Source organism: Cebus imitator, unplaced genomic scaffold (assembly GCF_001604975.1).
Source record: "Cebus imitator isolate Cc_AM_T3 unplaced genomic scaffold, Cebus_imitator-1.0 Scaffold117, whole genome shotgun sequence".
Classification (NCBI taxonomy): domain Eukaryota; kingdom Metazoa; phylum Chordata; class Mammalia; order Primates; family Cebidae; genus Cebus; species Cebus imitator.
The window spans coordinates 7,721,034-7,736,924 of record NW_016107432.1 but is presented as its reverse complement, the minus strand read 5'-3'; the positions used below and the strand labels follow the sequence as shown (position 1 = coordinate 7,736,924).

Here is a 15,891-nt window from a genome sequence, read left to right as displayed (position 1 = left end):
ACTGAGAAGGAAAGAGGACAGGAAAATGCTCAGGTGTGCGTATGAGGAGCTCAGCGCCCTCAGGGAAGCTGGGTCACTGGGTACAGTGGGAAGCTGGGGTGTGAGGTGGGACCTGGCAAGAGAAGCAGCTGGAAGCCAGTCTCGGGGGGGGGCTTCAAAATCCAGGCTCAAGGGTCTGGGCTTCACTCTGAGGATAACCGGGAGTCTCCCAAAGCTTTTCCATAGGGAATGCAGAATGAGACCTGCATGTGGTGCCGCAAGAATACAAAGCAGCCAACGTGAGTGGGGTTATGGGCTGCAAGTAGGGCAACAGGATGTGTGGGGGCGACAGGATGCGTGGGGGCGACAGGATGCGTGGGGGCGACGGGACACATGGGGGCGACGGGACGCGTGGGGGCAAGGGGCTGGGTGGGGGCGACGGACTGCGTGGGGGCGACAGGATGTGTGGGGACTACGGGCTGGGTGTGGGTGACAGGCTGTGTACCAGGTAATAGCTGCACGAGTTCTCCCACCTGGCTGGTGGTTAGAATCATTGGGGGAAGTTTTGGTCAGGCGCAGTGGCTCACACCTGTAATTCCAGCACTTTGGGAGGCCAAGGTGGGCAGATCACAAGGTCAAGAGATCAAGACCATCCTGGCCAACACGGTGAAACCCGGTCCCTACTAAAAATACAAAAATTAGCTGGGTGTGGTGGTGCACACCTGTAATCCCAGCTACTAGGGAGGCTGAGGCAGGAGAATAGCTTGAACCCAGAAGGCAGAGATTGTAGTGAGCTGAGATCACACCACTGCACTCCAGCCTGGCGACACAGCAAACTCCATCTCAGGAAACACAGGAGGAAGTTTTAAAAATGACTAGGCCGGGCATGTTGGTGTGTAGCTGTAGTCCCAACTGCTTGGAAGGCTGAGGCAGGAGGATTGCCAAAGCTCAGGAGTTCCAAGTTGTAGCGTTTTTGATCGTGCCTATGAACAGCCACTGGACTCAGCCTGGGCAGAACAGCGAGACCCTGGCTCTTAAGGAAAAAAAAAAAGAATGATGGGTATGCATCCCAGGACAAACGCATCAGTTTTGGAGGTAGGCCCTGGACATGGGTTTTTGTGCACAGTCCCCTCAGTGATGCTGATGGAGATCTAGGGCTGAGACCCACAGAACTGGAGGATGAACTTCAACCTTACATCCCCCACCTTCCAAACCACCCTCAGGGAAGACTCACCCGACGTCTGGTGAGCACGTTTCCCTGCAGACACTGATAGCGAACCATGAGGAAGAGGGCAGCCCAGGTTAGCACAAGGGAGAGGAGGAAGGCGAAGAAGAACCCCGCTGCGTGGAGGCCATGGTTTGGCAGAACCTGCGAGGACAGGAGGAGAGCGGGATTCATGTGTGGTCAGACTGCGTGTCTCCCAGGCCACACAGGTGATTGAGTGTCAGAGAGACCAAGCAGGGAGCCAGGACACTCACTTGCATTTGAGTCCCACTCTGCCAGCTATTGGCTGGCTGCCTGGAGGCCCTCAATGGTCCCCTGTGAGCCTGAGTTTTCTCAGTGCATGACAAGCCTGTCAAAGAGCTGACGCATGGTGACTTGCACACAGTAGGGCCATCCAACCCCAAGCCTAGCACATCACAGACACTCAAGAATGTTAAGCTCCCAAATCAAATACGTGACAATCCGAAGGAAGCACTAGCAATCCGTGACATTTTCTGAGAATCAGGGGCAGAATTCTGCAGAGGCCAGAGAAAGAACCTATGGCACCCTCACTTTCCTGCTATACTCTGTAACTTTAAATTAAATAATTAGACCCCAATATTAATGGCATTACATTTAGAGAAAATCTCGTCTTCTGACTAGTGAGATTAGTGCCCCACACTTGCCCCCCACCCCTCCTTCCCCATTTCTACCTTCCAGAATTTATTAGGTTTATAACATAGATATTTTGTTCTGCAACCAGAATTCGGTCCTGATGATTGTTTGCACGTTAATTCCAGCAACTACAAAATTTAAAAGACATTATTACTATGATTAGGCAAATGCTGCTCACTGCAGAGTAAAGTAATTGGATCCAATCCTGTGTCACTAAATATTGGCCCCTCAAAGGAGTATGTTTCTAATTCACCCCACTTTCTCACACTTTATTAATTATTCCAAATCAGGCCACATCTTCAGCTTGCTTCAATATGAATTAGCATTTCCTTGTGCGACTTTTTGTTCTTCCTGAAGTTTTTCACGGCCTTTCTTTTTTCTTTTTTTCTTCCTAGTATACACCCATTTTCTTAATAATACTATCTGTTACAGAGAGTCAAATTTACTTTTTCTTAAAGTCATCACTCCCGGAGTTCTCCGACTTTCTGATTTAATCAGACCTGGCTACTTTCTAGGTTTTCTGGTATCATAGCGAGCTTTTTCTTTTTCTTCACTGCCTTCTATATTGTCACAGCATTACCGATTGAAGAAAAACTGTATTCCTTGGATCCCATTTCTTCCTTTTTCTTGGATAATTCTTTTTTATTTTGATGAAGTATCCTAAGTATCTACTTATTCTCAAGTAAGTTTGTTTAGAGTAGACGTTCTTTTCTCACATGTGGCAATGCTGTCACTTACCCCTCAATTTGATTGATAGCATGGCTGGGTATATAACTCGAGGTTCAAAATCACTTTCCCTCAGAATGTTGATGGTGCCACTCCACTGTCTTCTGACAGAAGTGTACCTGATAACCTTTTACAAGGATCTGTTTTTGCTTTCTGGGTGCTTTTAAGATTTCCCCCCTTTCCCTATAGTTCTGAATATCTTACCACTTAAAAGAAGACTTTTGAATCCGTTTCTACTAATATATAAAAAGGCTTATATACTAATGTGACTTTGCAAAACAATACACAGTATATTCTCCATTTCACTAAAATAAAAATAATATGGATATATGTACATATACATGCGTAAATTATAAGGAAAATCCTGTAGAATTTTATTTGAACATAATTTCTTCAGGAGGTTTTTCACCTTCTTTATGCTTGTCTTCTAATATTTCCACAATGGGCATGTATTACTTGTGTAATAGGATACAATAATAATAATTATTACAATTATTATGATGATTATAAAAAAATGTAAGGCAAGTTTGACAGATGAAAATCACCCAGACTGCTGAGCCTTTTCAATGCAAATCACAACTCAACTTCTTCCTCTTTTCAATTCTGCTCCTTTCTTCTTCCTTTCATAGAGGGTTTTGATTGTACCAAGGATCCCCAGGGCCACCTGCACACAATTACACTCATAAGTATGATTTATTACAGCAAAAAGACACAAAGCAAAGTCAGAAATGAGAAGAATGGAGTAAAGTCCAAGGAAAACCAGGCATATGCTTCCAGACTCCAGTGGAGTCACAAGACATGCTGAATTCCCCCAGTGAGGGGCTGTGACAACTCATGTGAAATGTTGTCTGCCAGGGAAGCTCATCAGGGACTCAGTGTCCAGGGTTTTCATTTGAGGCTGAGTGTGTAGGCACCCTGTGCGTGGCATGTACCAAAATTCTATACGCCAAGAAAAACAGCAGATAATCGGTATAAACTAGACTATATGTGAAAAACACTTCAGGTACAGGGAGCCACTCTTATCAGTTTTAAGATGAGAATCCTGAAATCCAAGTTCACAGACACCAGCCCAGGATCAATAATGTAAGCAAGCCTTTCTAAGGACAGCAGCCTCCAGTTGGGTATGCTAACTCTTCTCTGTACAATGGTAAGCATATTATACCCCAAACTCTGCATCAGCATCTTTCTTCAGAAAAGCAAACCTGTGACAATTAGTTTAATTCAAAATGGCTCCAGACCGTGGGACACTGAATGTATTGTTTGGGGGCTAAAAGGCAACTAGCCTATTCCTCATTTTTGCAGCCACAATATAGACTGTAGTCAAGGGTACATTTTTTTTTCTGACTGACCAGTGAGGCCACCCTGACCTTCTAGACTGTCAAAGCTAAGTTAGGTCAGAAACAGGAGCTTCAGCTCAAATGTTTATTGAAACCTCAATCAAAGTATGATGCCACTTACAACTCACCTTTGATAAATCAGACTCTGTCCACAAAGGCTCTTATAAGAGACTGACAGAGAACCAATTCAGTTTTCCTGCTCTAACATCCCCTGATCCTAAATCTTGAATTTTCATTACCACCAAGATGAAATCTAAGTACTCCATTTGTTCTGGAAATGTCCCTCTGTTCCCTGAGCCCTGACTGTGTAGCCACTAGACAAGAAAAAAAAATCAATAAACTGGATAAACATGAATAGCACTGCATGGAGGTGATGTCAAAATATTGATAGAAAGGAAACTGAAAAATCCATCTGTAAAAGAACACAGTAGCTAAAGATTGGCAATCTGTTTTCAAAATTGTTAATCCCCTTTTCCTTCAAAGAGCAACAACTTGTTTTTTCATCTTTGAGAAGAAGGAATGGGATTTAAAGGGGATTAACAATTGTGATTACCTGCAATACACCAATCTCTGGGATAGACAAATGTAGTGAGTTGAGTTGAGTTGTGCCCTCTAAAAAGATATGTTGAAGTCCTAACCCCAATACCTACGAATGTGACCTTATTTAGAAATTGAGTCTTTGTCAATGCAGTCAAGTTAAGATGAGGTCATATTAGGTCACAGTGAGTCCTAAATCCAATGACTGTCCTCAGGAGAGGAAGATCTGTAGACACACACAAGAGAAGAGGGCCATGTCAAGATGGAGCAGATACTGAGTGACACAGCCATAAGCCAAGGAATGCCAAGGATCTCTGGAGCCACCAGAAGCTAAGAAGAGGCAAAGAAAGATGCTTGTCCAGAGTCTTTAGAAGGAGTGTGGTCTTGCCTGCCAACACCTTAATTTCAGACTTCCAGCCTGCAGGACTGTGAGAAAGTACATTGCTGTTGTTTTAAGGTACCAAGCTTTTGGAGATTTGTTATGGCAGCCTGAGGGTACTAACACGGTGCTTCATATACTTTATTTCATTCAATCTTCTGTAATTCCATGGGACACATATTATCCCTGTTCTACTGATAGACAAATGGAGACGCAAAGAGATTGAATAATTACTTGAAGCCCACAGCTAAAACAGAATTAGTTCTGCGGGACTCCAATATGTATGTTTTCCCCACTGGAGCTGGATACTACTTACTGTCCAGGGGGCTGCACACTTTTCTAAAATGTTTTTAGTCCTAATCTCCCCCACCATGGTAGAAGTTAGCTATATGGCTGAGATTATGTATGGGCAGCATCACTCTACTGTAAAAGGCAGCAACAGAACTCTCTCATGTGTTCCTTCTCTCCTTTTCCTCCCTTCCTTCCTCCTACTTCAAGAAACAGAAGTGGATAGCTGAGTCAGGCTACCCTAAATCTCTTCCTCTTTCCACTCCCATCTTCTAAATCTACATCTTAAGATCTTACTTTCCTTTGGCCACATGTGCGTGGCTAAAAGAAACTGAAGAGTAGAGGTACTTCGGACAGTTCAGTGGAGAAGGGTCTTGATCAATGCTTAGTAGCAACACAACTGTGGGAATGGATGCCTGGATCTAGGAAGAGGTAAAAACCAGGGCCGGTTCTGCAGATACCAACACCTTTCACCCGCCTTCTCTTACAATTCTTGTTTTCTGGCACCAAGTAACGAGCAAACTTAGGTAGAGCCTACCTTCATGGAGCAAACCCACTCATGTCCCTCACTTTCTTCATTTGTCTGTGTTGTTAAATTATGCTAGGTCCTGCCCTGCCTACAATGCCTCTACTCCTCAATCTTATTCTTCCATGAAGAATGACCAAAGAAGAGTAAGATCTCAATATGTAATTTTATGGTAAGAAGGAGGCTCCACATAATCACTACCATCACTATCATCATCAACAACATTAACTCTACCACCATCATTATCAACATCATCAATATCCCTATTACCACCATCTTCACCATCACCATCATGATCACACCTTCAGTGACACCATCATGATCACCATCATCAGCAGCATCACCATCACCACCATGACCATCACCATCATCACCATCACCACCATCATTATCAATATCTTCAGTATCTCCATCATCATCATCATCACCACCATCACCACCGTCATTATCAACATCATCAATATCCCCATCACCATCATCTTCACATTGGCCATTACCACCTTCACTGTCAACATCATCAATATCACCATCATCTTCACCATCACCATCACCATCACATCACCATCACCACATCATTATCAACATCTTCAGTATCTCCATCATTATCATCTTTATCATCACCATCAATACCATTATGATCACCATCATCAGCAGCATCACCATCACCACCATGACCATTGCCATCATCACCATCACCATCATTATCAACATCTTCAGTATCTCCATCATTATCATCTTTATCATCACCATCAACACCATCATGATCACCATCATCAGCAGCATCACCATCAAATTCATCATCACCATCACCATCACCACCATGATCATCACCATCATCACCATCACCACCATCATGATCACTATCAGCAGCATCACCATAAAATTCATCATCATCATCATCACCACCATCACCATCACCACCATCACCATCAACATCATCAATATAACCATCACCATCATCTTGTGTAGGGCTGAGGGCCCCAAAGGGTCGTGGGGTGTACTTTATGCTGTGCTGAGGTGCAGGATCCGAGAAATAAAGAGACAGGACACAGAAGTACAAGGAAAATGCAGCTGGGCTCAGGGGGCCACACCACCTGTAAGCGGAGTCAGGCGAGGGACCCGAATGTCCAGAAGCATGAGTATTTATTGTGTATAGGTTAGGGGGCAGGGCAGTGAGTGAAATCATCTTTAAGGATAGTGATAGGGTCGTTAGCAATAAAACATGGGGTCCACCCCCATTAGGTCACCTAGGTCAGGAGGTGGACAGTGCACAGCAAGGGGCCCATTCCCATGAAGGCAAGGGCCGTGTGCAGTAAGGGGTCCGCCCCCATTAGGTCACCGAGGCCAGGAGGTGGACAGTGCACAGCAAGGGGCCCATTCCCATGAAGGCAAGGGCCGTGTGCAGTGAAGAGGGTGCAGTGTGCAATACTTCTATCTATGGGTAAACTACTTCTAAGAAGATTTATAGGAGGATGCTTTAAGTCACATAGCAGTGACAGAGCTGTCAAGGTTACCGCCACCTTCTGGCAGCTTCCAATGAGTTCTATGGGAAGATGCTTTTCAAGCAGCATAGTAGCAAGAGCTGATAAAGTTCACAGTCACCAAGGTCGATTGCCGGTCTGAGGGCGGCCTTCCACAAGAATTGGAGCAAGGGTCCTACAACTCCTTTATCAGGAGGAGTGGCTCTTGCCCCAAGCCTACCATACAGCGGGTATCTTTATGATACTGAACGCTGCCGTCTGGGCCATGGATTCTTGTCCTGGTATAACTGGTTTCCCTGAAATCATGCTCTGCACTGCATCTGCTCTAGACATTTCTCTGATTATAAGCTGCTTATCCCTTAATTCATGCTCTGTACTGTGTCCACTCTAGGCATTCCTCTGATTATGAGCTAAAATATAATTATATATATATATATGTATGGAAATATTCTTTAGATACTCATACTATCAACTATTATATGATTATATATAGAGGATTATATAAAGGAATTCTTCAAGCCCTAATTCTATAAACTAATATATGTTTATATAAAGGATTATATAAAAGGAAATCACTGAGTAGCAACACTATAAAGTGAGATATTCTTCAAGCCCTAACTGTGCCAGGGTTCTGCTTAGCTCTCATTCCTCAGTGCCTATATGGGGGGTTAGCCACAATCTTGACATTGGCCATTACTACCATCACTGTCATCATCAATATCACCATCACCATCATCTTTACCATCACCATTACCACCATCATTGTCAACATCATCAATATCCCAATCACCTTCACCATGACCATCACCACCATCATTATCATGATCATCAGTATCTCCATCATCATTATCTTCACCATTACCATCAACACCATCATGATCACCAACATCAGCAGCATGACCATCAAATTCATCATCGCCATCACAACCATGACCACAGACACCATCATTATCAACATCATCAATAGCCCCATCACCATCATCTTCACCATGACCATCACCACCACCACTATGAACATCATCAATATCACCGTCACTATCATCTTCACTCCCACCATCATCAACACCATCATGACAACATCAGCAGCAGCATCAACATCACCACTGTCATTCTGGAGAACAAGCGTTATGCAGATACTAAGCACCAAGGGATGGGTCCAAGTGCTCTACACCTATTAATCCATCTAATCGCCACAACGATACTCTGACATGGGAACTATTTTGACTCCCACTTTATAATATCATTGTAGAAATAGTTTTTTAAATGGGCCAAGGTCACAGGCAGAGTAAGTAGTGGACCTGAGACTCACATCCAGCAGTTGGGGCTGGTAGTCTTCACATCCCACTTGCCTTTCCTAGCCTGGTCCTTTATCAGGATCCCCGAACTGAGTCATCAAGGGTTTGTGCCACTGTTAACACTTTCATTCCCACTCTGAGTATGCAGCTCACCTTTTGGGGGTGAGGCAGTAGCAGGGCTGGATTTTGGAATTCCTGAGTCTCTGGCCAAAAGCCTTCCTAATCTCTTCAAACTTTAATTTTTTCCACAGGTCAGGCTTTATTCCCTTTTTAATCTTTCAAACAATACTATAAATGCAGAATTCTTACATCCATTTCACATGGGCAGAACCCAAGCTTTGCTGTAATTTTGTTTGCCTGAACCTTCCTATTTAAGTGGATATATCAAGTGGGCTGCCAGGTTTGGCCCTGTGTTTGGATGTGACACTACTTTCCTGATGTTAATTCACTGAGTCAGTGGAGCCCTGTACTGGCTGCTGGAGGAACCAGAGCCAGGCCCTGCTCAAGGACCTCACAATCCCACAGAGGAATGAACAGGCAGGCAGATGCTGCTGCCACAGATGTGCCTGGGCTGAGGCTGGGGAGCCTGGAGGACTAGGGGAGGGAGGGAGCTCCTCTCCTAGCTCAAAGGATAGGAGAAGGCGTTCTAAGAGGTGACTGGTGGGCAGAGGAGAATGAGCTGGGCCAGGAGGAAGGCAAGCCTAGAGAAGGACTGGCCTGAGCAGAGCCTGCAGCCGGCAAGACAAGCAGCCCCAGCCCGAGGGCCTTCGAGAGCAGGTTAGGGGTTTGCTATGTCACCCTAAGGGAATAAGGGGAACAAGTGAGAGGCTTTAAGCCAGGAAGAAACATGGTGAGATCAGTATTTTAGAAAGATAACTCTGGTCACTGTATGACTTCAGCCTGGAGGAAGGTAAACCTGGATGCCAAGGGAGAAACGGGGGTCATGAAAAGAGGCTGCAGGAGGCAGCAGGACCAGCCAGCAGGGACCATGGATTTTGGCCTTTGATGGGGGTTCAACTTTTAGACCCACCCCCTTCCACACTGTGGGTCACTGGGTCTCTTCAGCTCTGAGTGACAATAGGTTAAAAATAGAATTACTATACAACCCAGCAATTTCACCCCCAAGCATATACCCAAAATAATTTAAAACAGGCATTCAAACAAAAATCTGTATTCAACTGCTCACAGCAGCACTGTTTACAATAAGCTAATATCCTGATGAACAGGGAAGCAAAATGCTGTATATCCATAGAATGGAGTATTATTCAGCCATCACAAGGAATGAAGTGCCAGGCGTGGTGGCTCACGCCTGTAATCCCAGCACTTTGGGAGGCTGAGGTGGGCGGATCACGAAGTCAAGAGATCAAGACCATCCTGGCCAGAATGATGAAACCTCATCTCTACTAAAAACACAAAAATTGGCTGGGTGTGGTGGCATGCACCTGTAGTTCAAGCTGCTTGGGAAGCTGAGGCAGGAGAGTCACTTGAACCCAGGAGGCAGAGGTTTCAGTGAGCCAGGATCGTGCCACTGCACTCCAGCCTGGCAACAGAGTGAGACTCCATCTCAAAAAAAAAAAAAAAAAAAAAAAAAAAAAAGAAAAAGAAAAACCCAAGAAAACAAAACAAAACAAACAAACAAAAAGAAATGAAGTTTTGGCGCACACGACAACATGGAGAAACACTGAGAACATGATGCTAAGTAAAAGAAGCCAGACACAAAAGGACACAAACTGTGTGATTTCACTTATCTGAAATGTACAGAGTCGGAAAATCCAGAGACAGAAGCAGATGATTGGTTTCCAGGGGATGGGGGAGAAGGAAATGGGAAGTAACCAATGGGCACCAAGTTTCCTTCTGGAGTGGGGAAAACATTCTGAAAGCAGACACTGGTGATGGCTGCACAACACTGTGAATGTACTAAGCGTCAGGAACAGTAGATTTTATACCATGTGTCATTTACACACAAAAACGGTGCCTAATGTTTAGGGTTACAGCACACACAAGTCAGTAAATCTGAGGCACTATGACTACTATTGTTGGCTGGTGGGAAGGGCACAGATTAGAGGAATATTTAGGAGACAGAGTCAACTTGATGTCATGTTGGAATGGATACATAAGAGGCCAGACACAGGAGGAGCCAACAATGTCCCTGAATCCAGCTTGGTGGGGTGGGATGGTGGGACCCACTGCTGCAGTTCAGAACCAGAAGTGGCTTAGAGCACCAGAATCAGCACCACGTCAACCACACTTCTGAGATTCCCTTAAAAATGCTGTGGCCAAGTTCCACTGAGAATCACTTTAAGCACAGATTCCAAAGAGCATCCTTACCTTAAACTCTAAGAATAAAGAAAAAGAGATGGTTATCCTCGCTTCCCATCCCCCAGAGACCTCCTCACTTTCCTTCTTGTTTCTGGAAGAGAATCATCTGCGATTACCACCCCTTTAATCACACATTAGCAGGAGAAGATGCCTTTGATGCATTCTGTCACTGCATTTATGAAGAGCCATGCGGGATAAACAGGGCTTTCAAAACGAACACTTTAAATGCTCAGAATCCAACACCAAGTTACAAAAGCATGATGAAGAATTGTTTACAGAGTTTGACTTCAATATGTACTAAATACATTCATAGCCTTGTGGAAGGTGAGTAGCAAACATGTTAGCAATGGTTCTCCCTGCTGGTGGGATTACGGCATGAAGTTATTTTATTCTTCCAACTTTTCTGTATGTGGAGGATGGTGGTGTGGAGAGGACATTTCTTCAAAATGCCCACAGTGGCCTCATATTAAATCCCACCCACCCAACCCTTCAAAACACAGAAAATGCTTGATGAACATGGAAAGCAGATGAATGTTTTCTCCGAAACAGAGTCTAGAAGTCATTTACTTGAAATCCTTTACTTTGAGCTTGAGATCCAAGAAGCAGAGGGGTGAGTGGCTGGCTGGCCTTTGTCACACAGTCCTTAAGGGGCAGCCCTGAGGGCAAAGAGACCCTTGGCCTCCCAGCTGACGGTTCTGGCAAGAGTGAGATCTCGAAGGTAATCACAGATAGAGACGATCACACTTACCAACGCAGCTTTGCTAATTTACCAATCTAGCGAACAGCGCCTGGATCAGAGAACGAATCACACGGCATGATTCTGACTACAGTGATGTTGAGTTCAGAACCTGGCCAGTTCCCAGAACCTCTCTGGACTGGACGTTTTTACTCTAAAATGAGAAAGTAGGACTAGATCATCTTTAAGGTCTCTTCCATTGCAACAATTCTATTCTGATGTCAACAAAAATGTATTAAGTGCCATCCAGAGGAATAATCTCAATGTCACAGAATGCCAGGCTTTAATAAATGGTTGAATGCACAGGACTCAAGCCAAGGGTGCAACCAGCTTGCCAGGGGAGAGCTAGGGCATCACAGAGTGGAGATGCTGGTCAGGGTCTGGTGGGAGGTTTACGAGTTGCCCAAAGAACAGCTAAAATGAGAACAGGATGTGCGAACCCAGAGCATAATGGAAAACAAAGGCAGCCAGCAGCCCTGGGAGATGGTTAGCAGGGGTCAGCCTTCCTGATGGATCCAGAATGGGGGCCCCTCAAGAATGGAAAGCAGGCAGGTTTGGGTTTCAGGGAAGACCACTCCAGCGTGGACAATGGGCTGGGTAGGCAGCAAAACTGGAGGCAGAAAGGATAGGACGCTGGGGCAGTCATCAAAACAAGAAATGCAGATCGGGGCAATGGTTAGTGGGCTTGATTACGTGTCCACAAAGAAGGCAAAAATGATAACGTGCAATTGTGTGCAAACCCCTAGGCCTCCAAATACAACTAACCGCCATGTGATTTTGCCCTCAGAGTGACAGGAGCTGCCACTGTGCTTCAAGGGCACCTCGTAAGCCTCGTCTTTGGGAAATTCTCATATCATAGGTAGCTATCTATTGTGGCACTCCATCTCTTATACATTAAGATTAAAATGCCCTTTATATATTAAAAACATTAATCTTTTGTCTCTTATACAATATATATTACAAATATTCCCCAAGTTTCTCATTTATCTTTCTGAGTGCTGTTTTTAAATGTAAAGTTTGCAACGACGTGTACCCAAATCCACAGTTTTCTCCAGATCATATCCTATTAGCCCATTTTTTACAAATTGTTATATTTTCTTAGATTTTAATCTGATTAGGAAATTCATCTTTATCTTTCTTTCAAAAGATCCAGACAGTTGTTACCAAATGCATGTATGATACATCCTTCTCCCATTGGTTTAAGCATGGGAAGAGATGCCAGATATAGGTGAAAGGGAGGAAGGCAGCAAATCACACCGCCATGTGTGTACCTATGCAACAATCTTGCATGTTCTTCACATATACCCCAAAACCTAAAATGCAATTAAAAAAATAACATATGTATACATATATGTGTAGATTTTACCTTTTGTTCCATTGGTCTGATGTTTCTTTTTTTTTTTTTTTTTTGAGGCGTAGTTTCACTCATGTTACCCAGGCTGGAGTGCAATGGCGCGATCTCGGCTCACCGCAACCTCCGCCTCCTGGGTTCAGGCAATTCTCCTGCCTCAGCCTCCTGAGTAGCTGGGATTACAGGCACGCACCACCATGCCCAGCTGATTTTTTGTATTTTTAGTAGAGACGGGGTTTCACCATGTTGACCAGGATGGTCTCGATCTCTTGACCTCGTGATCCACCCGCCTCGGCCTCCCAAAGTGCTGGGATTACAGGCTTGAGCCACCGCGCCCGGCCGGTCTGATGTTTCTTGTAGCAGTCAAATGCTGCATTAACGTAGCTTCCTAATAGTCTTAATATCTGCTACTGCAAATCCTCCCACATTACTCTCCATTTTCAAAATCTTCCCATCTGGGTTCATAATGTATATTTTCAGGTGAAACTAGTTTTTTTTCACATCCCCTCCAAAGTCCCATTAAATTAGTGTTGGAATTGTGCTCTAAATGAATCGGAGTACCATAACAATTGGTTTAAATGTCTCCCTTTGATTAGATCTGAGATCCTGGTAGCAGAACACCGTGATCTGTTCTCCTGGTGCCCAGCACGGTACCCAGCCCTTTCATGGGCACATGTGATGAACACAGAAGGTGATGTCTAGTACCATCTGACACCTGCACTCAATGTGTGATTCTTATTTCCTCTCAAAAAGACACTACTCAGCCAAGAGACAGAAAAGGGAAGACGACTTCTTGAGAAAAACTGAGAAATAATTTCTTGGGATCTCATTTTCCTTGGCTTACATGCGTCAGTTTCACCCTCAGGAAAGTAACAGGAAATTAAGGAGATAACGAGGTAGCTCTCAAGTGCGGTGGAATCTCTGTTTACACAATGGAAGCCTCCTGTTTTTACCCTGTATTTTTTTTTTGAGATGGAGTCTCGCTGTGTTGCCCAGGCTAGAATGCAGCCGTGTGATCTCGGTTCACTGCAACCTCCACCTCCTGGGTTCAAGTCATTCTCTGCCTAGTCTCCCGAGTAGCTGAGATTACAGGTGCCCACTACCATGCCCAGCTAATTTTTTTCTATTTTAGTATAGACGGGGGTTTCACCGTCTTGGCCAGGTTGGTCTTGAACTCCTGACCTCGTGATCCACCCATCTTGGCCTCCCAAAGTGCTGGGATTACAGGCTGAGCCACCTCGCCTGGCCTACCCTGTGTTTCTTAACTGCCTGATGCAAACAACAGGGGCACTGCTACCCTCCCAGTGAGCTCATCCGATTCATCGAGACCACATGGGTCTGGTGTAATTCTACTATCTCTGCAGGTGCCTGCAACAGCCCTGCTGGAACACACGCCATGACTGCCATGGCCTTGCCTCAACCTTATGTGCGTGCCAGCCAGTAGTTCTTGGTTCATGCCTGACCAGTAGTCAACACTAGCTTAACACAGAAGTTGGATCTTCAGCTGCCCCTTCCCTATCTTTAATTACATCTCACCTTCAAGGCCCAATTGAATTCTTCCTCCTCCAGGAAGCCTACCAGTCCCCCCAGCCCATGGAGTTCTCTCTCTCCTGTCAGTGCCCATGGGACAAGCAATCTATATTTCAGGTCACAAACTCACAAACTCAATGAGTACTCTTTTTTTTTTTTTTTTTTCCAAGTACTGCCTGAGTGTGAGAGTGGGGATGGTGGGTGACAGGTGACCTGAGTGTCCAGGCTGCCCCACACTCCACTACTTCCTAGAATCTTGCACTGACCCTGACGTACACTTATAGTACCTGAGTGGCCCCCGTGGGCACTGGAGCATGAGGCCCTGATGCAAAACATTCATTCTCAGTATCACAGAACACTTGGCATAGCTGTGTTGTCCTCATGTGTAACTAATAATAACAGTGCTGATGGTAACAGCTGACATTCATGGAGCCCTCACAACGCCGGGCACTGTGCTGAGTGCTTTACATCCTTCGATCCACTGACCTTGACAACGACCCTATGAAATGAATATTGTTATGACTCTCATTTCACAGTTGGGGAAACTGAGGCTCTCAGAGGTAAGTGACCTGCCCAAGGTCACAGGCAATCAGTGGAGGGACAGGGATTCAGAGCCAGCCTTTATGGTCCAAGAGTCTGCTGGGCCCACACAACACCACAAGGCCACCCTGTGCGTATACCTCCTCTCCCCACTCAAGAGGAAGCTCCCTGAATGCGGTCCACAGACCAGGAACACCTGTCCTGGGGGCTGCTGTGGCTGAAATCCAGCTCCAGCTCCACGGCCACGCCTTGCATCCACAGGCCTGCATCCCAGGGGCAACCATTCCTCTTTCCCCTGAAGGCAACATGCAGGTGACAGGAAGCCTGAACGACATAGACATGGCTCAACTCTACCCACAAAGGAGCCTGTGGCAGCTCAGAAATACCCTTCAGTGAATGTTCCCTGCCTTTTAGCACACGCGCACAGCAACCAGGCACCTCCTCCTGAGCAGCAAACATCGCCATTGATGACACTAAGCTCAGTCACGGGATATTTACTCACTGAGTGCCACCTGCAATGTACCACACAGTGGGGGACATGGGCAAATCTGACACAGCCTCAACCGCCAGGAGTTCACAGACCACCAGGGGGACCTGTTACCCAGTGGACCTGATAGTCCCACTAAACTGAACACTCACCCAAGGCCAGCCTTGTACTCTCTCTTCCTCTGTTCTGTGTAGGACTCTGGCTCTCTGGGAGGCAGTGTGGCCAGTGCCTGACAGCAGGGCTCTGGAGCCAAACTGCTTGGGTTCAAATCCGAGTCCTGCCACTTACTAGCCACTTAGAAAAGAGTGAACAACTCCAGCCAAAGACTGCCATCCTCCGAAAGCCCTTCCTGTAAGGCTGGGCCTCAGCTGATGTCTGGGAACATGGATTTTGGGAGGGTTTCCACTATTTTCTGGTTAGAGTGGCTCTCTGTTTTCAAACTGTCTGTGCGAACAGTGTGGCTTATGCTGAGCACCTGCTTTCCTTCTGGGAGTCTGGAAT

At 45.4% G+C, this 15,891-nt stretch overlaps 1 protein-coding gene across 2 annotated transcripts in view; it reads right to left on the bottom strand.

Moving 5' to 3' along the window:
- Positions 1 to 15,891, bottom strand: part of EVC2 (EvC ciliary complex subunit 2) — a 159,034-nt gene that overhangs the window by 108,890 nt on the left and 34,253 nt on the right. For both annotated transcript variants that reach the window (XR_001828310.2, XM_017539147.2), the window contains exon 8: positions 1,214 to 1,348. Coding sequence is in view for 1 of the 2 variants with exons in the window: in XM_017539147.2 (XP_017394636.1) it covers positions 1,214 to 1,348 (135 nt within the window). In the remaining variant the exon portion in view is untranslated. The remainder of the gene's footprint in view (positions 1 to 1,213; positions 1,349 to 15,891) is intronic.